Source organism: Delphinus delphis, chromosome 7 (genome assembly GCF_949987515.2).
Source record: "Delphinus delphis chromosome 7, mDelDel1.2, whole genome shotgun sequence".
NCBI lineage: Eukaryota > Metazoa > Chordata > Mammalia > Artiodactyla > Delphinidae > Delphinus > Delphinus delphis.
In genome coordinates, this window is record NC_082689.1 from 93,814,466 (window position 1) to 93,833,324 (window position 18,859).

General features: G+C 40.0%; 1 protein-coding gene across 2 annotated transcripts in view; it reads left to right on the forward strand.

Annotated features, from left to right (window-relative positions):
• Positions 1 to 18,859, forward strand: part of ZRANB3 (zinc finger RANBP2-type containing 3) — a 261,258-nt gene that overhangs the window by 239,144 nt on the left and 3,255 nt on the right. For both annotated transcript variants that reach the window (XM_060016888.1, XM_060016889.1), the window contains 6 exons: positions 1,586 to 1,677; positions 4,449 to 4,550; positions 5,722 to 5,864; positions 12,472 to 12,582; positions 13,643 to 14,045; positions 17,172 to 17,303. In XM_060016888.1, the coding sequence (XP_059872871.1) occupies positions 1,586 to 1,677; positions 4,449 to 4,550; positions 5,722 to 5,864; positions 12,472 to 12,582; positions 13,643 to 14,045; positions 17,172 to 17,303 (983 nt within the window). The remainder of the gene's footprint in view (positions 1 to 1,585; positions 1,678 to 4,448; positions 4,551 to 5,721; positions 5,865 to 12,471; positions 12,583 to 13,642; positions 14,046 to 17,171; positions 17,304 to 18,859) is intronic.

Sequence of the window (18,859 nt, forward strand, 5' to 3'; positions counted from 1 at the left end):
TGTACATTAAAAAAGAAAACAACTCTGTCAATTAAGCTACGACACAATAAATTAATGATAGCCCAGACCAGATCATAAGACCCTCTGTTGCTTTGACATCACTTGCATTTGTTCTGAGGGATCTGGCAGCTTCTCCTGCCTTCCCTTGCCTTGCTTGGCATGTAATAGACAACCCTTTTGCACATTTCAGTATTCAAATATAACACATCTTTCTCTGTTTGCAGTGATCTCCCTTTCTTAGGTCCCGTGAAGCACTTGGTTATTCCTTGGCAAGAATAAGAAATTTCTCAATGAGAAATTCTGGTTATTCCTCTGGTGATATATAGTTGCTTCTTTAATAACAAATTTATGCTCTTCTGCTCTGTGTCCGAGTTTTTTGTATACATGATAACTTTTCATTTCAATCCCAAACCATAGTGAAACATTTTGAAGACATTTTAAAGGTAATTAAACTTAATACTCAGTAACAACAATGCTTGTATCTCAAGTGTAGTGTCAAAGTGACAACGATATTGTAGTTATGACTAAGCTTATGCTCAGGCAGTGACAACTTCCTCACAACTGCCACCTGGCCAACCATGGTTGTAAAATGCCACGATTATTGACTGTAAGACATGCCAATTTCAGAGATGTTAAAGTGTGGGGAAAAATGTACATTTTGAATTTATGAAATATGGGAATAATCCACAGTCCAAGTTTGTAAAGTGACTGATGCCTTGATTAGAAAAATTAAAATAGATGACATTGCTAAATAGAATCTCAAACAAATCATAGACTTCTAGATCTGGAAAAATACCTTAAAAGGTCACTGAGGAGCTATGGCAGAGGTTAAGAGCACAGGCTCTGGAGCCAGATTACTGGTCTCTTACTAGTGGCTTTGGGCAGATTAATGTGCCTCAGTTTCCCCCTCTGTAAAATGCACTACTTAATTTCTGAGAGTTGTTAATATGTGTACTTGGAACAGTACCTGGCACATTTTAAGTGCTTGATAAGTGCTAACTGTAATTATTATTTAGATCTGCTTGAATAACCCTATTCCTCTTGCAGAATATATTGGTCAGTAGGACTGAGAAAGGAAAAATAAAGAGGGATTATCAGAAAGGAGGCTTCTCCACTCATCTCCTTTTGTGAATGTGAGGCACCAGGCCATAGGCCATCAGTCATTTAGGTGGCCCTCGACACAGCTGTATTGCTGCTGATAATCAAAATGGTGCTCCTTCAGTCTTAACTTAAACCCTCTCTAGCAACAGGAATAGATTCTAGAAGCCTTCAAGATCGATAAGGACTCTTGAGGGGCAGGAAGCTCTCCCTTATGCCTGACTCTTATCTTTTTAGCGAATGCTGAATTTCTTTTTTTCTTGTTGGGTCATTAGCAACAGTTCAAAGCAACTGGTTACCACATAAGCCAATCTGCTCTTAGATGGCCTACCATGTTTTATTTCACACCCAGACACATGTACGTTGTCAAATATGTTGATATATTTGTTATAGCCATTTCATCATCCTAACCCACAGAAGATTAGAATAAGCTGTTTTGGACAGAGGGCAGATTCACCTTCAGGTTCTTTTTTATCTTGTTTATTAGAACAGTTGAAGAGTACGGACACTTTGCCAGTGTGTGATACCTTAATGTTTTGTGCGAGCAAGAACACTGACCGGATTCACGTCTATACTAAGGTAAGCATCATGTGGATTCTGGAAACATACATAAGGCTTCCTTTTTTCATGTTTCAGTGGAGATAATTAATTTTATTAGCAATGAGATAGGCATCAAGTTCTTTTCCTCCTTAAAGCTAATTTTCAAATTCCTCTGTTAAATCTAAAGGCAATGAGAGGTAAACAGCATAGTAGTTAAGAGTGTAGACTTCAGGGCCAGGGTGCCTCAGTTCAAACCTGTCACTGACTGTGGAATCTTGGACACAGTACTTAACTGCTCCGTGCCTCAGTCTCCTCAACTGTAAAATATGGAGGAGTTGTTGCCAGGACAAAATAAGCTAATTCCTGTAGGGGACTTAGCGCAGTGCCTGGCCGTCATGAGCTCTCACTTAGAGTTGGCTCCTGCACTGATCCTGCAGCTACAGCAGCAGTAGCGTCTCTACAGAAGCCTAAGCCTGCCCATCCGTGTGGAGTAAACCCTAGGAAGCTTTAACAATATGATTGCTCCGATTCCCGCCATAGCCCGGGTTAGCAGCACTCAGACTTTTCAGGACCTCTCTGCACTCCTAAAATTTGTTGAGGACCCAAAGAGCTTTTGTTTATGTGGGTTATATCTATTGATGTTTACTGTTTGAAATTAAAATGGAAACACTTTAAAATATTTGCTTAAGAGTAAGTCCATTACATATTTATAGAAGAAGCATATTTTTATGAAAACGAATTATATCTGCCAAAACAAAAACAGTGTTCAGTGAGGAAAGTGGCATTGTTTTACAGTTTTAGCAATTTCCTCTGAAGTCTCAGTAGAAGACAGTGGGATTCTCAGATCTGCCTGTGCATGGGAAACTTCACTGTACATTCAAAAGAGAATGAGAGTGAAAAAGGCCAATGATGTTGTACTATTATTATAAAACTCTTGTGACTCTCTGGATCTTCTGAAAGGGTCTTGCAGACCATGTGAGAATCTTTGGTCGAGAATAACTAGTGTGAGTGTTTGAGAGAAAAAATTGCTAAGATTATGAACACTTTTGTTTGTTCTACGGTTTCAAACCTCTAATCTTCATAAGTATAAAATAGTATTTGTGCGTTTTTAAACTCATGGGTCACCCTATTGAAAGAATGCCTTTTTGGTCTTGTTTTGTTTTGTTTTGTTTTTTGGCTGTACCACACGGCATGCGGAATCTTAGTTCCCCGACCAGGGCTAGAACCCTCACCCATCCTGTCCTCCACAGTGGAAATGTGGAGCCCTAACCACTGGACTACCAGGGAATTCTCAGAATGCCTTTTTAAAGATAACTTAGGTTGGAGCTGCCCAAACTCAGTTATGGGTTTTCTGCTAAACCAAATATTAGATACAGATAGATGGTGTACCACGTAATAATCTTCAGTTCTAACTGAATATTAGAAGATACTGCTAGAAGATTAGAGATGGCTAGGATCCTGAATACCAGAAGCCCCAGGCAGCCTCCACTGTGGGACCACCACCAAGAGCGATACTGAGAATGAAGACAGGACACGTTCCCCTTAAAGGCTTGGACTTTGGTCCACCATGTGGAACCTCTAGACTCGGGGAGCACCAAGCACCCCTCTGCTCACCTAGAGACAGGTCTAAGTGCCTGCACTTCCTTGTCCCCTCATATGGGGAGTTCCAGGCTGTGCTTCTCAGACCATCATGTCTACCTGATCTGAGAATAACAGAGAACGGATCCCCCAGGTGCTGGAAGGTCCAGAAGCCGGAAGGCGGACCCCAGGCAGAGCACGTACAGGAATTCAGAAGCCCTTAAACTTTTTACTCTCAGTGAAGCCTCTGCATCCTGGATCATCTGATCAGGGTGTTTCCCCCTTGGGTGGCGACCGGAGAGAAACTGCAAACTCCTGGTAGAGAGTGGAGTGTGCCCACCGCCGGGCAAATACCGTGGCCTCCCTGACCCACATTCTGGCTCGAACGCCCCACCTGTGCACTAGTCTCAAGTGCATTTTTATGACTCTTCTAAATACTTACATGTCCCCTTGCCATGAAATGTTGTTCAATCAGTTTTCTAAACCTGAGACACTAAGCAGATGAAATGTCAACAGGGATTTTCACAGCTACAGGAGAGTTCAGATGAAAGCTTTCCTTTTTACCTTAGGAGATCTGAAATAAAATCTAGAAACAGAAATTTGGATAAAAATCCTAGTTCAGTGCCTAAAAGAGCACCCTTTAAAAGGAGGAGCAGTAACAGATGTTTAGCATCTTATGTCATGTTAATAGTATACCTCTAAAGAACTGTTCATTTCAGCCAGAATCCCGTGTCTAATGCAGAGTTTAGAGTAATGATTACATATCTAAACTTTTAATCACTATGTAAGTACTTTTTGTATGTTTTTTCCCCCAAAGTGATGTGGGAACTGTAACGTTACCTTTTGGCTGAGAGAATTCTATAGAATGTGGGTTCAACTATTGTTTATACAGTAGATATCCGTATACAAAGATTCTTCTTTCCCTTTGTAAAAGAAATACTTCATGTTTAAACCTCGTATTTGACTGACCACACCCCTCTGCATGGGATCGCTTACCCTTAAGATTGAATGCAGTGAGGACACCCAGAGGGCGTGAGAGCCTGGCCCTCCTTCTCCACTCAGCGTTCTTTCAGGGGAGCTGTGTGGGTGGAATCTTGTCTAGAATGAGCCTCCTCAGTTTATCTTTTAGGAGACTGGGCATGCGATGCCATAATAGAATTCTTTACTTTTAAAATAATTATTAGTGCCTACAGACAAAATGTATTAATATTGCCTTCCTAATCTATAATCAGGATGGAAACCAGATGAACTGTAATTTCATTCCTTTGGATATAAAATTAGACCTTTGGGAAGATTTACCAGCAAGCTTTCAGCTGAAGCAAAATCGCTCCCTGGTAAGAATAGTCCTGCGCGTTTGTTCTAAATGAAAATTTGTTGAGTGATTTTAATGACCTTTTTTGAGGTTAATAAAAGCAGAGCACTTTATGGCCCGTTGCAGAGTCAAATCACTGGTTGCATTTTAATCAGTCCAGGCAGTGCCTATGAATTACCCCGGTGCTAAGAATAAAATGAAATCTGTTTCCTTGGCGAATGATCACACCTAGGTTTCCTGTTTCTGTGTATAGAATCATCCTCACATCATTTAATTTCTCATTCACAGGATTAGCAACTGTGATGTTTGTATCTGACAGAACCACCTTTTATCTTTGTAGATTAAGTTCTAACACTGACAAGCTCTGAGAGCAGGGATAATACCACGTGGGGTGACTCCATTCGTTGCTGCAAGCATGTGTGTGCAGCCGCAGGCCACATACCCATTGGGGAGTCCTTAGTTCTCCTCTGTGGCTGATTTATCTTCACTGCTAAGAAGGGTCAGCATCGCAGGGGCTGAGCCAGCAGGCAGTGTACCACTTTTTACAAGAAAATAGTGATTATGTTTTTGCCCTTTGAGCGGAAATGAAACATTGCCCTTGGTTGGCTGCACCTGTCTCAAAGGAAAAGGTAGCCATGAGCTCTTTTCTTTGGTATCATGTAATCTTGATTCTCAGATTGCCAGAAAATAACCAATTACCTATAACTGACCAATAAGTAAGAGTAATGGCAACCCTAATAAAAGGTGCCAGATTTATTATTGATGGCTTCTTTCCTGTGAGAATTTAGGTAGTCAGGTACAAGCGATGCTCAGATGTTGCACTGTGACTGTCACCACCACAAGACCCACCGTCCCCAAGACCAGTTTTGCCTCGGCCACTGTTGGGGTGTGTCTTTCCAACAGCCAGACCACTTTTGGTCTCTATGTGCATTAAAGACATAGGCTGAGTGTCCTGAAGCGTGCCTTTAGAGAGTCTATGGCTTAAACGAGACCTATGCAGAACTGGCCATAGATAGTTCACAATAAAGATAGGAAAACTGCATCAAATTGAAGGAAGCCTTAAACTGTGAAACTCAAAGCCTATTTGGGGGATATAATAAAACATCAGTTTTCAGATGTTATAAGTAGCCTCACTTTCAAAGGAAGATGCCTGGCGAGCTGTACACTCTTTTCATTATCTCATTTTCTGCCAGATTTTGAGGTTTGTTCGAGAATGGAGTAGTCTAACTGCTATGAAGCAAAGGATAATCAGGAAAAGTGGGCAGCTGTTCTGCAGCCCAATTCTTGCTCTGGAAGAGATCACAAAGCAGCAAACCAAACAAAACAGTACCAGGAGGTATGAGTTGTCTGTCTTTATTTCGTACTTTATTACTCGTCATAGTTATTTCTACCGGAGGGTCTAAGGCATTTTATTAACCACTAATGAGATCCTGATGAGTTAAGAGAAAATTATACATCAAATGACAGCTTATATTTTGTGAACTTGATCATATCTGCTGGAAAGGATTCAAGTTGTCTGGGGTGGGGGGGGTCTTGCTCACTATGGGTCCTGCTCGTCAAGAGAGAGGCCAGAGTCCCAGGTTGATCTGACCTGTGACCTGCCCAGCCTGGGCTACTGGTTGACAAGAGGAAAACATTTCCCTGATATAACAGTGGAACCTGCCTCTGGGCCCCATCTGCCCTTCATTCTTGGAGTGTGAATCTTGGGTACCATGCAGCATGGGAGCTGGTTCTGTTTGATGTACTACCAGGCAAGTAGCAGAAGGTTAACAATTTTCATGCCCATGGTTGGAAACAACGTAATAGGAAAGGTTAAATGTCTCACATTTGTAACTGTCTTGCCTTTATCATTATAGGTCCCTTTCTACTCTCTGCACACTACCTTTCCTTTCTTGGCATCATCATCATCTTTGCCTCACTCAGACATCCCCTTGTGTGATCTGAAATCCCCATTCTCTGTAGACTCTTGTTCAGCATGAAGCAAAGATTCACAGGGAAAGCAGTCAGCCATTCTACACCCCAACTCTTGCTTTGGAAGAGATCACAAAGCACCAAACCCAACAGCAGCATTGGCAGAAAAAGCCCCTTCCTTTAGCTCTTGCTGTCTCCATATACCTGTACTCTCTTCATCCTCACATTCCATCATTTTATGATCTCTAGCTTTTTCCATGCACACAGGTGAAAAAAATCCATCAATGCGATGTGAAGGGGTGCAGCTGGTTAACTACATTATATTGCAATACTGTGAAAATCTCTTCAGCTGTTTCAGGATAGAGCTGTGGTATATTCATATGCGAGAACAAGGAACGATGTTTGTGATAAATTGTTAAGGGTAAAAATAAGTATAAAAAAGGATGGAGACACAAACATATAATTGCTATCATTGACATAGTAAGTGTCGGGGAGGATACCTTAGAAACACGTATCAGAGGTTTCTCTAGGACTTTGTTCTCAAACGGGCAATTTCTTCTCTGGGTAGCAGTCTTGTGAGACATTTTTAGATTTTCACAATTAGGGGATACAACTGGGAACATCTAGTGGGTAGAGGCTGGGATATTGCTAAAAATTCTGCAGTGAACAGGAACAAACAAATAGTTACTGATTTCAAAATGTCACTAGTGCACTGTTGAGAAGTTTTACTCTACACCATACGATTAGAAGATTTGTGGAGATGGTAGGGACTTTATACTTTTTGCTGGGATTACAAACTCATGTGAGTAAAAACAAAGCAAGGAACTGTAAATGAATGAATGAGATCAGGTGTAAAACTAGAAAAGGATGGGGTAGGGAGCAGAGCTATAGCAAATTAGAAAGTACATAACCCATCTAACGTCACTCAAATTCAGATTAAAAAATAAAACACTGTAAGAGTCAAATAAAGCCTTTTGACTCGTTGGATATATCCATGAGCTGCCAGTTTTGGACTATCGCCTCAACTCTTTATACTGGTTGAATTTTCCCATGAGTGTGTATTGCTTTATGTAAAAAATACATTAAAAATATATGTGTGTATTTATACATACACACAGAAACCTACACATACATATACACACACACTTAACAAAAAACACGATGCCTGTTTTACTTTTCTCAATACTTCTTCCAGTCCTCTCCTTTTTTCATTTTTATAACCATAGTCTTAGTTGAAGTATTGGTCTTCTCTTTACATGATCATAATACCCTTCCTAACTGAATTTACAGCATGCCCCATTGTTTCTTCTCCAGCAGACATGGAAGCACCACCTCAGAAAGAAGGCTGGTCAGGTGTAAAAGCAAAAGTCATAAAATCAATATAAAACCAAGTCAGACACACAGTGTTATTTATAAAAATATATGTAGGTGATATATTAAAGATAAAACTATGTTAACAAGCAGCGGAGTAAATAATCAGATTTGTATTTTAAGAGCTCACTCTGGCAGCAGTTGGAAGATTAGACTGAAAGGGCAAGACTCGAAGGGAGACAAGTGGCATTAGCTTCCTGTGGCTGCCGTGACAAATTACCACAAACTTAGCAGCTTAAAACAACAGAAATTTATTATCTCACAGTTTTTAAGTCAGCAGTCTGAGTTGGCTCTACTTGTTTCTCTGCTCTGGATTTTACGAGGCTGAAAAAAAGATGGCTGGGCTCTTACTGATAGTCTGGGAAGAATCCATTTCCACACGCATTCAGGTTGTTAACAGAATTCAGTTCATTGTGGTTGTAGGACTTAGGTTTCCTTGCTCACTGTCGACTGGGAGCCACTCTCAGCTTCTTTTTAGTTCTAGCACATGGGCCCCTACATCTCAGGATCAGAAGTGGTGTGTGAAATCCTTCTCATGCTTTGAATTGCTCCCTGTCTTAAGGTCAGCTAATTCATCACCTTAATTACATCTGCAGCATCCCTTTACAGCATTACCTAGATAAGTGTTCAATTGAATACCAGGGAACAGGACTCCTAGGGAGCTATCTTTAAAATTCTGCTTACCACAGACGTTAAGAGACTATTACAGTAGACCTGGAGAAAAAAGATGAGGGCTTTTATTGAGGCGTTAGAAATGGGAATGGAGGAAAGAGAGTAAAGAGATGTGTTACAGAGGTAGATCTAGAGACCTTGGTCACTGATGAAAGAGAGGTGGAGAGAGGGGGCTCCAGGGACATGGACTTAGCAGAGCCATGAAAATGAAACATGTGCACCTGCAGAGGGGGATGCTTTGAGGAAGCATGCTGATTCTGGCTGTAGAACCCCAGTAAGTCTCAGTAAACTGGAGTAACTGTGTCTCTCTGAAAGCAGGTATGAAAGATGGGGCTACACAACAGCATTGATTGGAAGTCTATATGAGGAGCAGTTAGACATTGGATGCCTTGCCTTCCCACTGTCCTCTATAGAGAAACTGAACAAGAGAGGCACCAGTCTTGGAAACACCAACCTCAGTGGAGATAAATGGAGAGGCGTTATACTGGAAACTACACTCCCCAGGTCCCTTTCTTGGCTCAGCTGCCATACCAACAGCCACATTTTACTTTCTAGGCATGAGATTAGAGGATTCATCTCTGAAAAGATGGAATGGCTTCAGAATAAAGACACATATATACTAGTTTTCAGGAATTCTCCCAAAAGCAATGGCTAGAACTCCCAACATGATTATCCTCCAGTGGCATCCACTCATTTGCAGGCTGCGTCCAAGCTCAGAGTTTGTAGTCAGCTTTTGAGCAGCTCACTCTTAAATATAAATAGAAGCCAAGATCACCAGCCATTGTTTAGGTTCCTAAGTGGGTTTCCACTTGTCAAAGGGCAGGTCTGATTCACTTGGAAACCTGTGGGTTTAGAATGCCAAATTTATCCTCTAGCCACAGCTGATCTCTAAAGCAAGTCAACAGCCTAGAGCCCAGCACTGTTTTTTTTTTTTTTTGGTTGTGCTGGGTCTTGGTTGCAGCAGACGGGTTCCTTAGTTGCAGCATGTGGGCTCCTTAGTTGTGGCATGCATATGGGATCTAGTGCTCTGACCAGGGATCGAACCCAGGCCCCCCGCATTGGGAGCGCAGTCTTAACCACTGCACCGCCAGGGAAGTCCTGAGCCCACCACTCTTCTCATTGGTTCAGGCCACCTTCCAACTCGCTCCTCTTTTATTGCAAAACTTGCCATCTCCTCTGATCACCCCCATCCAGGAATTACTTGAGTAGACAGCATTCTTCCTTCCCTATCTGTCAAAATTCGGATTTACCATAATCCTTTTGAAAGTTGGTATGCTTACATGAACTTTTTGGCAAAACTCAATGGAAAATTAAATATTGGTAACGCAGCTACGTTTGAAAAGTTGCCAGCAACCCACTTTGGGGTTGATTGATCCATTTCTTGTGGTTTCCAAAAATTTGTACTTAAACCTCTCATAGGAAGTAACCTCTGGTTATTTTTAGTTCTTAAATCTCTGAATAGATTTCGCAGCATATTTTTTTTTAATTAATGAATTAATTTATTTGTGGCTGCGTTGGGTCTTCGTTGCTGCGCACGGGCTTTCTCTAGTTGTGGCGAGCGGGGGCTACTCTTCGTTGCGGTGCGCGGACCTCTCATTGCGGTGGCTTCTCTTGTTGCGGAGCACGGGCTCTAGGCACGCGGGCTTCAGTAGTTGTGGCTCGTGGGCTCTAGAGCGCAGGCTCAGTAGTCGTGGCACACAGGCTTAGTTGCTCCGCAGCATGTGGGATCTTCCCGGACCAGGGCTCAAACCCATGTCCCCTGCATTGGCAGGCGGACTCCCAACCACTGCGCCACCAGGGAAGTTCCAGCTTTCTCAGCATCTTTTAAAGTTACTAAATTAAGCTTCTAAGCTTTTAAACATTGAATAATCCCTGAGGCAAGGCTTAATATCCCATTGCCCATCAAAGCTAGAAGCTTTTGAGTTCTTTTAGAATATTCTGGAATACTTTAGCAAAGTGCTTTTGTCAAGGGAATGAAATGGTTGAAGATAGGAGGGGGGAGGGAATTTAGGAGCTAAAAGGGCAAGTTAAAGAATACTTAAAGAATTCACTGTGATTCTTTTTTTTGCTTTAAGAAAGACACACAAGTAGAAATGCCAACATGTGAAAAGATAGTCATCCTTCCTCTTAACAGAAGAAATGCAAATGTAAAGCTATAACAAGATACCTATCACCATTAGCAGAGGTATTTTTAACTGATATACCTTGTGCTAGTGAAAGTGTGAGGAAACGGGCTCTCCATTGCTGGTGGATGTATAAATTTGTACAAAACCAGAGGAGAACAATTTGTCAAAATCTGTCCAAATTTAAAGCACCCAAGATCTTTGACCCAGCAATTCTACTTCTGGGAATTTATTCTACAGCTACTTCTTGTGTAGAAAATAGCGATATTTGGGATGGGGATATTTTGTACAGCATTGTTTGTGATAGCAGAGACTGGAACAACCTAAATGGACATTAATCAGAGACTGGTAAGATACATCATATGGTTTGTCGAAATGATGAAATAACATGCAGCCATTTAAAAAAATAGGGCAATTCTATGTGTGCTAATATGGAAAGGTCTCCAAGATGTATGTTTAGGTAAAAAGAGCAAGGTGAAGATTAAAGTGTATATTATGCCACCATTTGTTTTTAAAAATAAAAAGTATAATGGGGAGTGACTGCTAATGGCTATGGGTTTCTTTTTGGGGTGATAAAAATGTTCTGGAATAAGATAGTGGTGAAGGTTGTACAGCCTTATGAATATACTAAAATGCACTGAATTGTAAACTTGAAAATGGTAAATTTTATGGTATGTGAATTGTATGTCCATAAAAATACAAAGAAAGAAATAAAAGTTATACACATAAAAAATGAACTATTTCTAGAAGGATGTATTGAAAATTGGCAACAGAGATAGTTTGGGGAAGGGGGGAGAAAAGGATGGGAATGGAAGGGAAACACTGTTCACCATATAAAGCAGTGCGTGCCTTTAAAATTGTGAAATATGTGCATGTATCACCTCATCAAAAAATTAATAAACTACTTTATAAAAAGGAGGAATTCTATTAATTACTAAATCTACTTCAACAACATAAAAGCAAATTTCTAAAATTTTACCTGTAACTGCACAATTCCATTGTGATTTAACTTGAATTTTATTGTCAAGTTACCAAATGAAGAAGTATTTGAGAATATGAAAAAAATGCATGTTTAAAGTAATTTTTAAAGAAAATTGCAATAGGTGTAAACTACTAGAGAAACTAGGCCATGCTAATTAGAAGGAATTAATTGGGTAATTGCATTTCACCTACTTAAATTCCCCCGTCACCTTTAATTGGAATAACTTTCCTCTTTACTTCCAGTCCCTAAACCATTATGTGGTATTGATAGTGTTGTGTAATAAGGTTCTGAATCCCACATCAAGAGTGGCTTTATTTCAGTGGAAGATTCCATAAATTCTATATGAGCTGATAATAATGGAAACAACCTTAAGATTATAGACAATGTGATTGAATCTAGTTAACTAAAAAGAGAATCACTTTATCTGAATACACTGATACACTGTTATAACTGATTAAGGTGATGTGAGGAGCCTTGAAGAGAAGACCAATAGGGAGGTGAAAATCCAGTTAGAGATTTTCTGCACAGCTTGGCAAGCAGTTTACTTACGGCTGTCAGTGGTGCATGTATTTGATCATTTCTTATTCCTACACCCACGCCTTTTTTCCCCTAAGCGAAAATTTGTCCAAAGGATATTGAATGACTCTTGAATTTCTTAGAAAAATAAATCTTGAGAAAACTAATTTGGAACAAAGAGATGTGTTTCCTACATGTGGAGACCAATGTAGAGGGAAAAAATTCCATTCCCTAATTTAAGTATTAGCACAATGAATAGACTCATATATTTCTTTTTCTCCTATTGCTTTCACAAGGAGAAATGTGAACATGAAATAGAGAAACTCTTATAGGAGAGAGGAAATCTACTTCACATGTATTTGTTTTAGATACATAACCAAAGAAGATGTTGCTGTAGCCTCAGTGGACAAGGTGAAGAATGATGGGGGCCATGTCCGTCTGATCACAAAGGGGTCCAGGCCAGGGGTCCCTTCTACAAAGTAAGGGGTTTTTTTTTACTTGTCGGGCATAGTAGTACTAAGACTATTCCTTTAAATTTATGCTTTCATTTTTGTAATAATACTTTACCTTTGTGTGGCTACTTTACAGGTTACAAAAAGCTTTTACAATGTAATAGCTCTTCTGTCCTCCTAGCAACCCTGTGAGGCTCCTGATGCCCTCATCTTAGAAATTAGAGGTAAAGAAGGATCCTGCAGGTGGGTCAAGTGACCTGCCCCAGGCCACTAGATGCTAGCAGAGCTGAGGTCAAATCTGGGCTCTGCCGCCCAGTCTTGAGTTCTTACTATCATAAAAAGTTTTCTTTTACCGCTCTAACAAACAGCCATGGAAAATGAGCAAAGCAGCTATTGTAATTCCCATGTAGGACTTTTCAACAAAACTGAGTAATGTACCTTTTCCTTTTATTCTAACAAATGGAGTTTATGTCCTACCATGTTTCATCTCTAATTTTAATTCTGTCGACTCAGTTTACCCGTAGGAGGTGCGTATTTAGCAAGTCTCCTGTTCTAATTCCTATCAGCACTCTTAACTCCCTGGCTCTGTCACTTAATGGATATGAATGATCTTTTTCCTGAAGGCCAGCAGAGGCCGGAAGACAGTGTTCCTGGAAGCCTTGGTAATGGCCTCTCGGTCCTAATGGGGTGTGTGACCTGACACGTCTAGAGAGCAGGGTAGCCACTAACTTTAGCTGAGGTTTGCCATCACCCTGTCCTTTCCCAGCCTAAAGAAGCATTTTCTAACTTCTCATTTTCCTTCTCGAGAGTCTGAGTGTGTAACTTGAAGACATCTAAGTTCCCAAGAGAGGCAGCATATTTGTTTGCAAATTTATTTTTTTGAACGCAACATTCTTTCTTTTACTTGCCGTGGAGTAGAGTGTGCCGACTATAGCTATTTCATTTCCACACTGAATCACAAAATCTGTGGGCCCCATATTTACTGTTTATCAGTATAGAAACTTTGAAGACCTTTAAATGAAGTAAAAATTACTTTGAATAGAGTAAGCCTTCATTAGTTACCTAATCAATATTTTGCTCATTCTAGAGAATTTTTTGAAGATGGAGCTTGTGTCCCATTTCTAAATCCCAGCACAGCCCAAGCTGATCTCACTGTGAAACCTTCTACATCCAAAGGCTATTTGCAAGCTGTGGATAATGAAGGAAATCCACTTTGCCTTCGCTGTCAGCAACCCACTTGCCAAAGTAAGCAAGAGCATCAAGCAAGTGCTTGGGATTCACGGTTTTGCTCTCTGAAATGTCAGGAGGAGTTTTGGATTCGATCTAATAACAGTTACCTGCGGGCCAAAGTATTTGAAATTGAACATGGCGTGTGTCAGCTATGTAATCTGAATGCACAAGAACTCTTTTTACGTCTGAGAGATGCCCCTAAAAGTCAGAGGAAGAATCTTCTGGATCTTACCTGGACCTCAAAGCTCCCATTAGAACAGGTAAATTATAATCATGTGACTGATAGAAGGCAACATTGCACTGAGTGATGAATACTGACTCACTTTCTTTTTTTAAACTTTTTAATATGGGGATTTTCAAATACATATACAAAAGTAGAGAGAATGATGGACCCACATACCCATCACCCAACTTTAACAGTTATCAACATTTTGCCATTCATCTTCATCTGTCCCTCACCTCAATTCTTTCTCTCCTGGAATTATTTTAAACCAAATTCCAGACAGCGTTTCATTTCACCCTTAAATACTTTCATTATGTATGTCTCACAGATAAAGACTTTCTTTCTCCCTCCCCCCCTTTTTCTTTCTCTCTTTTATTATTTATTTATTTATTCTTTTAATTGAAGTATAGTTGATTTACAATGTTGTGTTAGTTACTACTGTACAGAAAAGTGACTCAGTTATACATATATATACATTCTTTTTTTAATATTCTTTTCCATTATGGTTTATTCATCATAGGTCTGTCTCTCTTTTAAATATCCCAATATCCATTATCACACCCAATACAATTATAATTCCGCAGTTATAGTAAGTCCGTGTTTGGTTTCCCATGTTCTCTCAGAAATGTCTTTTTTTTTTTTTTTTGCGGTACACGGGCCTCTCACTGTTGTGGCCTCTCCCATTGTGGAGCACAGGCTCCGGACCCGCAGGCTCAGTGGCCATGGCTCACGGGCCCAGCCGCTCCGCGGCATGTGGGATCTTCCCGGACCGGGGCATGAACCCGCGTCCCCTGCATCGGCAGGCGGACTCTCAACCACTGCGCCACCAGGGAAGCCCCAGAAATGTCTTTTTACAATTGCTTTCTTCAAATTAGGATCAAAATATGACCCACACATTGCATTTGGTCATTACGCCTTTTATGTTCCATATAATCTGTAATATCACCCCAACCCTTTTTTACACCATAAATTGTTACATTTGCCTTTAGGATTTCCCACATTCTGGATTTGTCTCCCTGTATTCTCATGATATTGTCTGACATGTTTCTCTATCCCCCTGATTTCCTGAATAATGGTTATAAGATCTAGAGGTTTAATTAGATTCTGACTAGATTATTTTGGGAAGAGACCTTAACAGATGGTACATTGCATTGAGAGGCACTTATGGTATGCTTGTTCCACTTTTCATGGTGTTAATATTGAATGACAAGGGGTAAACAGATAACCCCCAAAATGTAGTCGTTACAATGAGAAGAAAATTTATATATGTTTATCCCATTGTAAAATGTAATTCATGGCAAAAATAGTATTCTTAGCACACTATTCTCAGTATTTACTTTGACTCCCAAAACTCAGTTGGATTTCCAGTGTTGTGATCTGATAAGTACTAAATTTCAAACTAGAGCAAAATGTGTAATTTTGTAGTAAGCTTAGTTTTGAAAAAAATCACTCTCCGTCTGCTAAAATATTGGGTCAAATCTTATAAGTCATATATAAGTCAAATCTTATATTTTTATTTACCTAGTATTGCTGAATCATGACAGAATTAATAAGCATTTCTGCAAAGATGAATTAGCATGACTTTGTTAGGGAAATGCACTCTTCCCCTAATGTTATCCAGAGTTCCTGAAAGATCCTTTGGTCTAACTGGTGAGGGTCACGTCACACCCATCCCGGAGGTGTCAGCCAGACTCCAGTTGCTTGCTGCTGCCTCCATGTGGAGGCTTCCGGAAGACACACAATGAAATGACTCAAGAACATCTTGAAAGCAGTCTGTCCAAGAATGCAGAAGTTACACAGTACACATCTAAAAGAGAAGCGCTCAGAGAATCAGGAGCACCGCAGGGCCCAGGTGGAATGACCAGTGGGAGAGGGAGTGATTCTTTCTGGAGGTGAGTTTAGGATGTTGAAGACTGGCCCCAAGTGATTCCGAATTGCTGGGAAGAATAAAGAAGCACCTTCTGGATCACAGGATCTGTCAGAATGGAGACTGCTCGGCACAGAAGAATCGGTTACAAAAGACAGAACCAAAATGGATTTTTTTTCCTAAGAATATGCCATTTGCTTGATGCACAAGACTGCCACATGAAGTCTCCTCCCACAATGCCAACCTCAAAAATAAAAATCATTATATATCTTCTAACAGAATTTGGGAAGTGCAGTGTAGAAGAGACAGTCAGTCCATCTGTAACAGAGTTAAGGTGGACAAAGGTTACTGCTCCAATTTGCTGCTTCCTGGGGCTGCTCTTGGGCCAGACACTGCTGCTAAGGTCCCTGAGCCATCCATGGGCCTGACAACTTTCCTAAAGCACTTTAGAGCTATGTCACAGATTCCCATGGCCAGCAGCCTTGAAGTCGATTATAATATCTTCCTTGTTCAAGACCAAGGAACAAGGAAGATATTATAATATCGTCTTCACACTCGTCTTTGTGATATTTAAACAACTCTACACTGCTACGTTGTGAGCTGGTTTTACTACCTCAGATAAAATGCTAAAATACATCCCGTTTGAATGTAGGTTATTATTCGTTAAATATGAAGTATGCATATATGAACTGGCCTAAATAGTGGCTGCTTTAAATGAACATCTCTGTTTATTCCAAATATGCAAGCAATAGAGATTTGTTCTAGAAATTTGATTCCAGTCCATGTAACTTAGGAGGTTCCCAGGTAATAGCATAAAAGTTCTGGGTGATATCTGTTAATATTAAACTGTCATTGGTATACTAACAAATGCATTTAGGTCAACAATTAAAAGACGAGTCAGTAATATTCAGAAGTTTTTCATTTCTAATCTGTTCTTTTTTTTTCTTCTCAGTTTTGTTTTAGTGACTATATAAACTAGCTCAAAGGTGCAGAAGCAATTGATTTTTCCCAGTCTGTCAGAAGGCTTGGTATTTTATACTTGCTTGTAATTTTTTCAAAATGGGTTAGGTAAGGGGGGGAAAAAACCTTTTTCAGAAACATATTTTTTATTGCTTTCAAATTGCTAACCTAGAGGGTTTTTCCTACTCACAATAAGAGCTATAAAAAAAAAAAAAGCTAAACCATCCTAATGTATTTTTCCCTGTGATTCTGCTGTGTGAACATGATTGCACAATGCAAACCCAACAGTTCCCACAGTGTATGTTGAAAATTGCTGATCTTGTGTTCTTATTACAGCTTAATGAAATGATAAGAAACCCAGGGGAAGGGCATTTCTGGCAGGTGGACCACATCAAGCCAGTGTCTGGTGGAGGAGGACAGTGCTCCCTGGACAACCTGCAGACCCTCTGCACAATCTGTCACAAAGAGGTCAGTGAAGCTCGCAGACACATTTGACTCCATCTTGAGATATCAAATTGAAAATTGTGCATACAGGTGTGGAAGATTACGTGTGTGAATCTATATCCCTAGTCTGGGATCCGAGATTTATTTTATTCTTTTCATCACTTAACACTTGAGTTTTCTCTTGGGGCCTATGCAAGTTCTCAGTCACAGATGAAAAACAAACTGCTTCCCTTTCTATTCATTCTAGGACCAGGAAATTTTCACCACCACCTAGAAGAAAATGAATACAACTTACATATTGCATAGTCTTGAAAAGATCCAGATCCTCAAACTAGAAGTTTAGTAAATGGGGACAGTGACATATGTTTGCATCTGCAGCTAAATATGTCCTGAAATATCTGAGAACATTAATAAATTATCTCTAGGACCAACTCAGTTCAACATGCAAACATGACACTGCTGACCTAAATGTGAAACCTGTTAACCTTGGTACATCTTGGAGCAATTACCTATTGCTTAAGAGGAGAAGAAGAGAATGACATAATATTGTCTGTCAACTAGGATGAATTTTTAACAGGCAGTTCAGCAAAAGGTCATAGGATCTGCCTCTTGAGATATAATCTTAGAAAGAAGCACACATTCAATATGCAACTTTGTATCCAACTTTTTTTTTTAATTATGGCAACATTTAAGCATTTTCCCATTCCCATGATAAGCATTCAGTGTTTATCATCTGAAATGGCTGCTATTGTCCTGTTGAATACGTTTCTACTTTGGTTTATTCAGCCATTCTCATACTGATGAACATTGAAGTTGTTTACATTTTTTGGTGCATATACACAATGCTGCCAACCGTGTTTTTCTGTATATAATTTTTTACATTTTGAGGTTGTTCCTTTAGATTCTCAGATGTAAAAATCACTGAGTCAAGTGTTTAGATATTTTTGAGACTGTAGGAGATAAATTTTCTCCAAGCTGTTTTCCAAAGGACTACGCTCATATACGCTCCTTCCCCCCCCCGGCACTGAACGGGAGTGCCCGTTTAACTGCACTTGTTATTGCCGATGCGGTGAGAGAAGAATTATTGTGTTTACAAAAGACCCTGATGTTTGTAAAAATGCTAATCAATTGTATTTACACCTTTTTTTTTCTTTCATTTTTTGGCCGTGCCATGCGCTATATGGGATCTTAGTTCCCCGACCAGGGAGCAAACCCATGCACCCTGCGTTGGAAGCGTGGAGTCTTAACCACTGGACCACCAGGGAAGTCCTACACTTTTGAGAACTGTTCAGCTCCTTTGCCAGTGTTCATATCATATGAGCACTTTCTTAGTCTCCTTTTAATATTTCAGATTCCTCAATTTCTCCACAAACATAATATTTACATAAACGGGATCATCTCATAAGCAGGGCTTTTTATTTATTTTTAGTTTTAACCTTTTTTCTCTCCTTACCCCTTCCACCTGGATCACTTCACATGTACATGGACTTCAGCTGGGGAAAAAAAGTCATCTGATTTCTCAGCTGTGCAAATTATTAGCACATTCAAGACCTATAAGAAAATGAAGATATAGCAAAAGA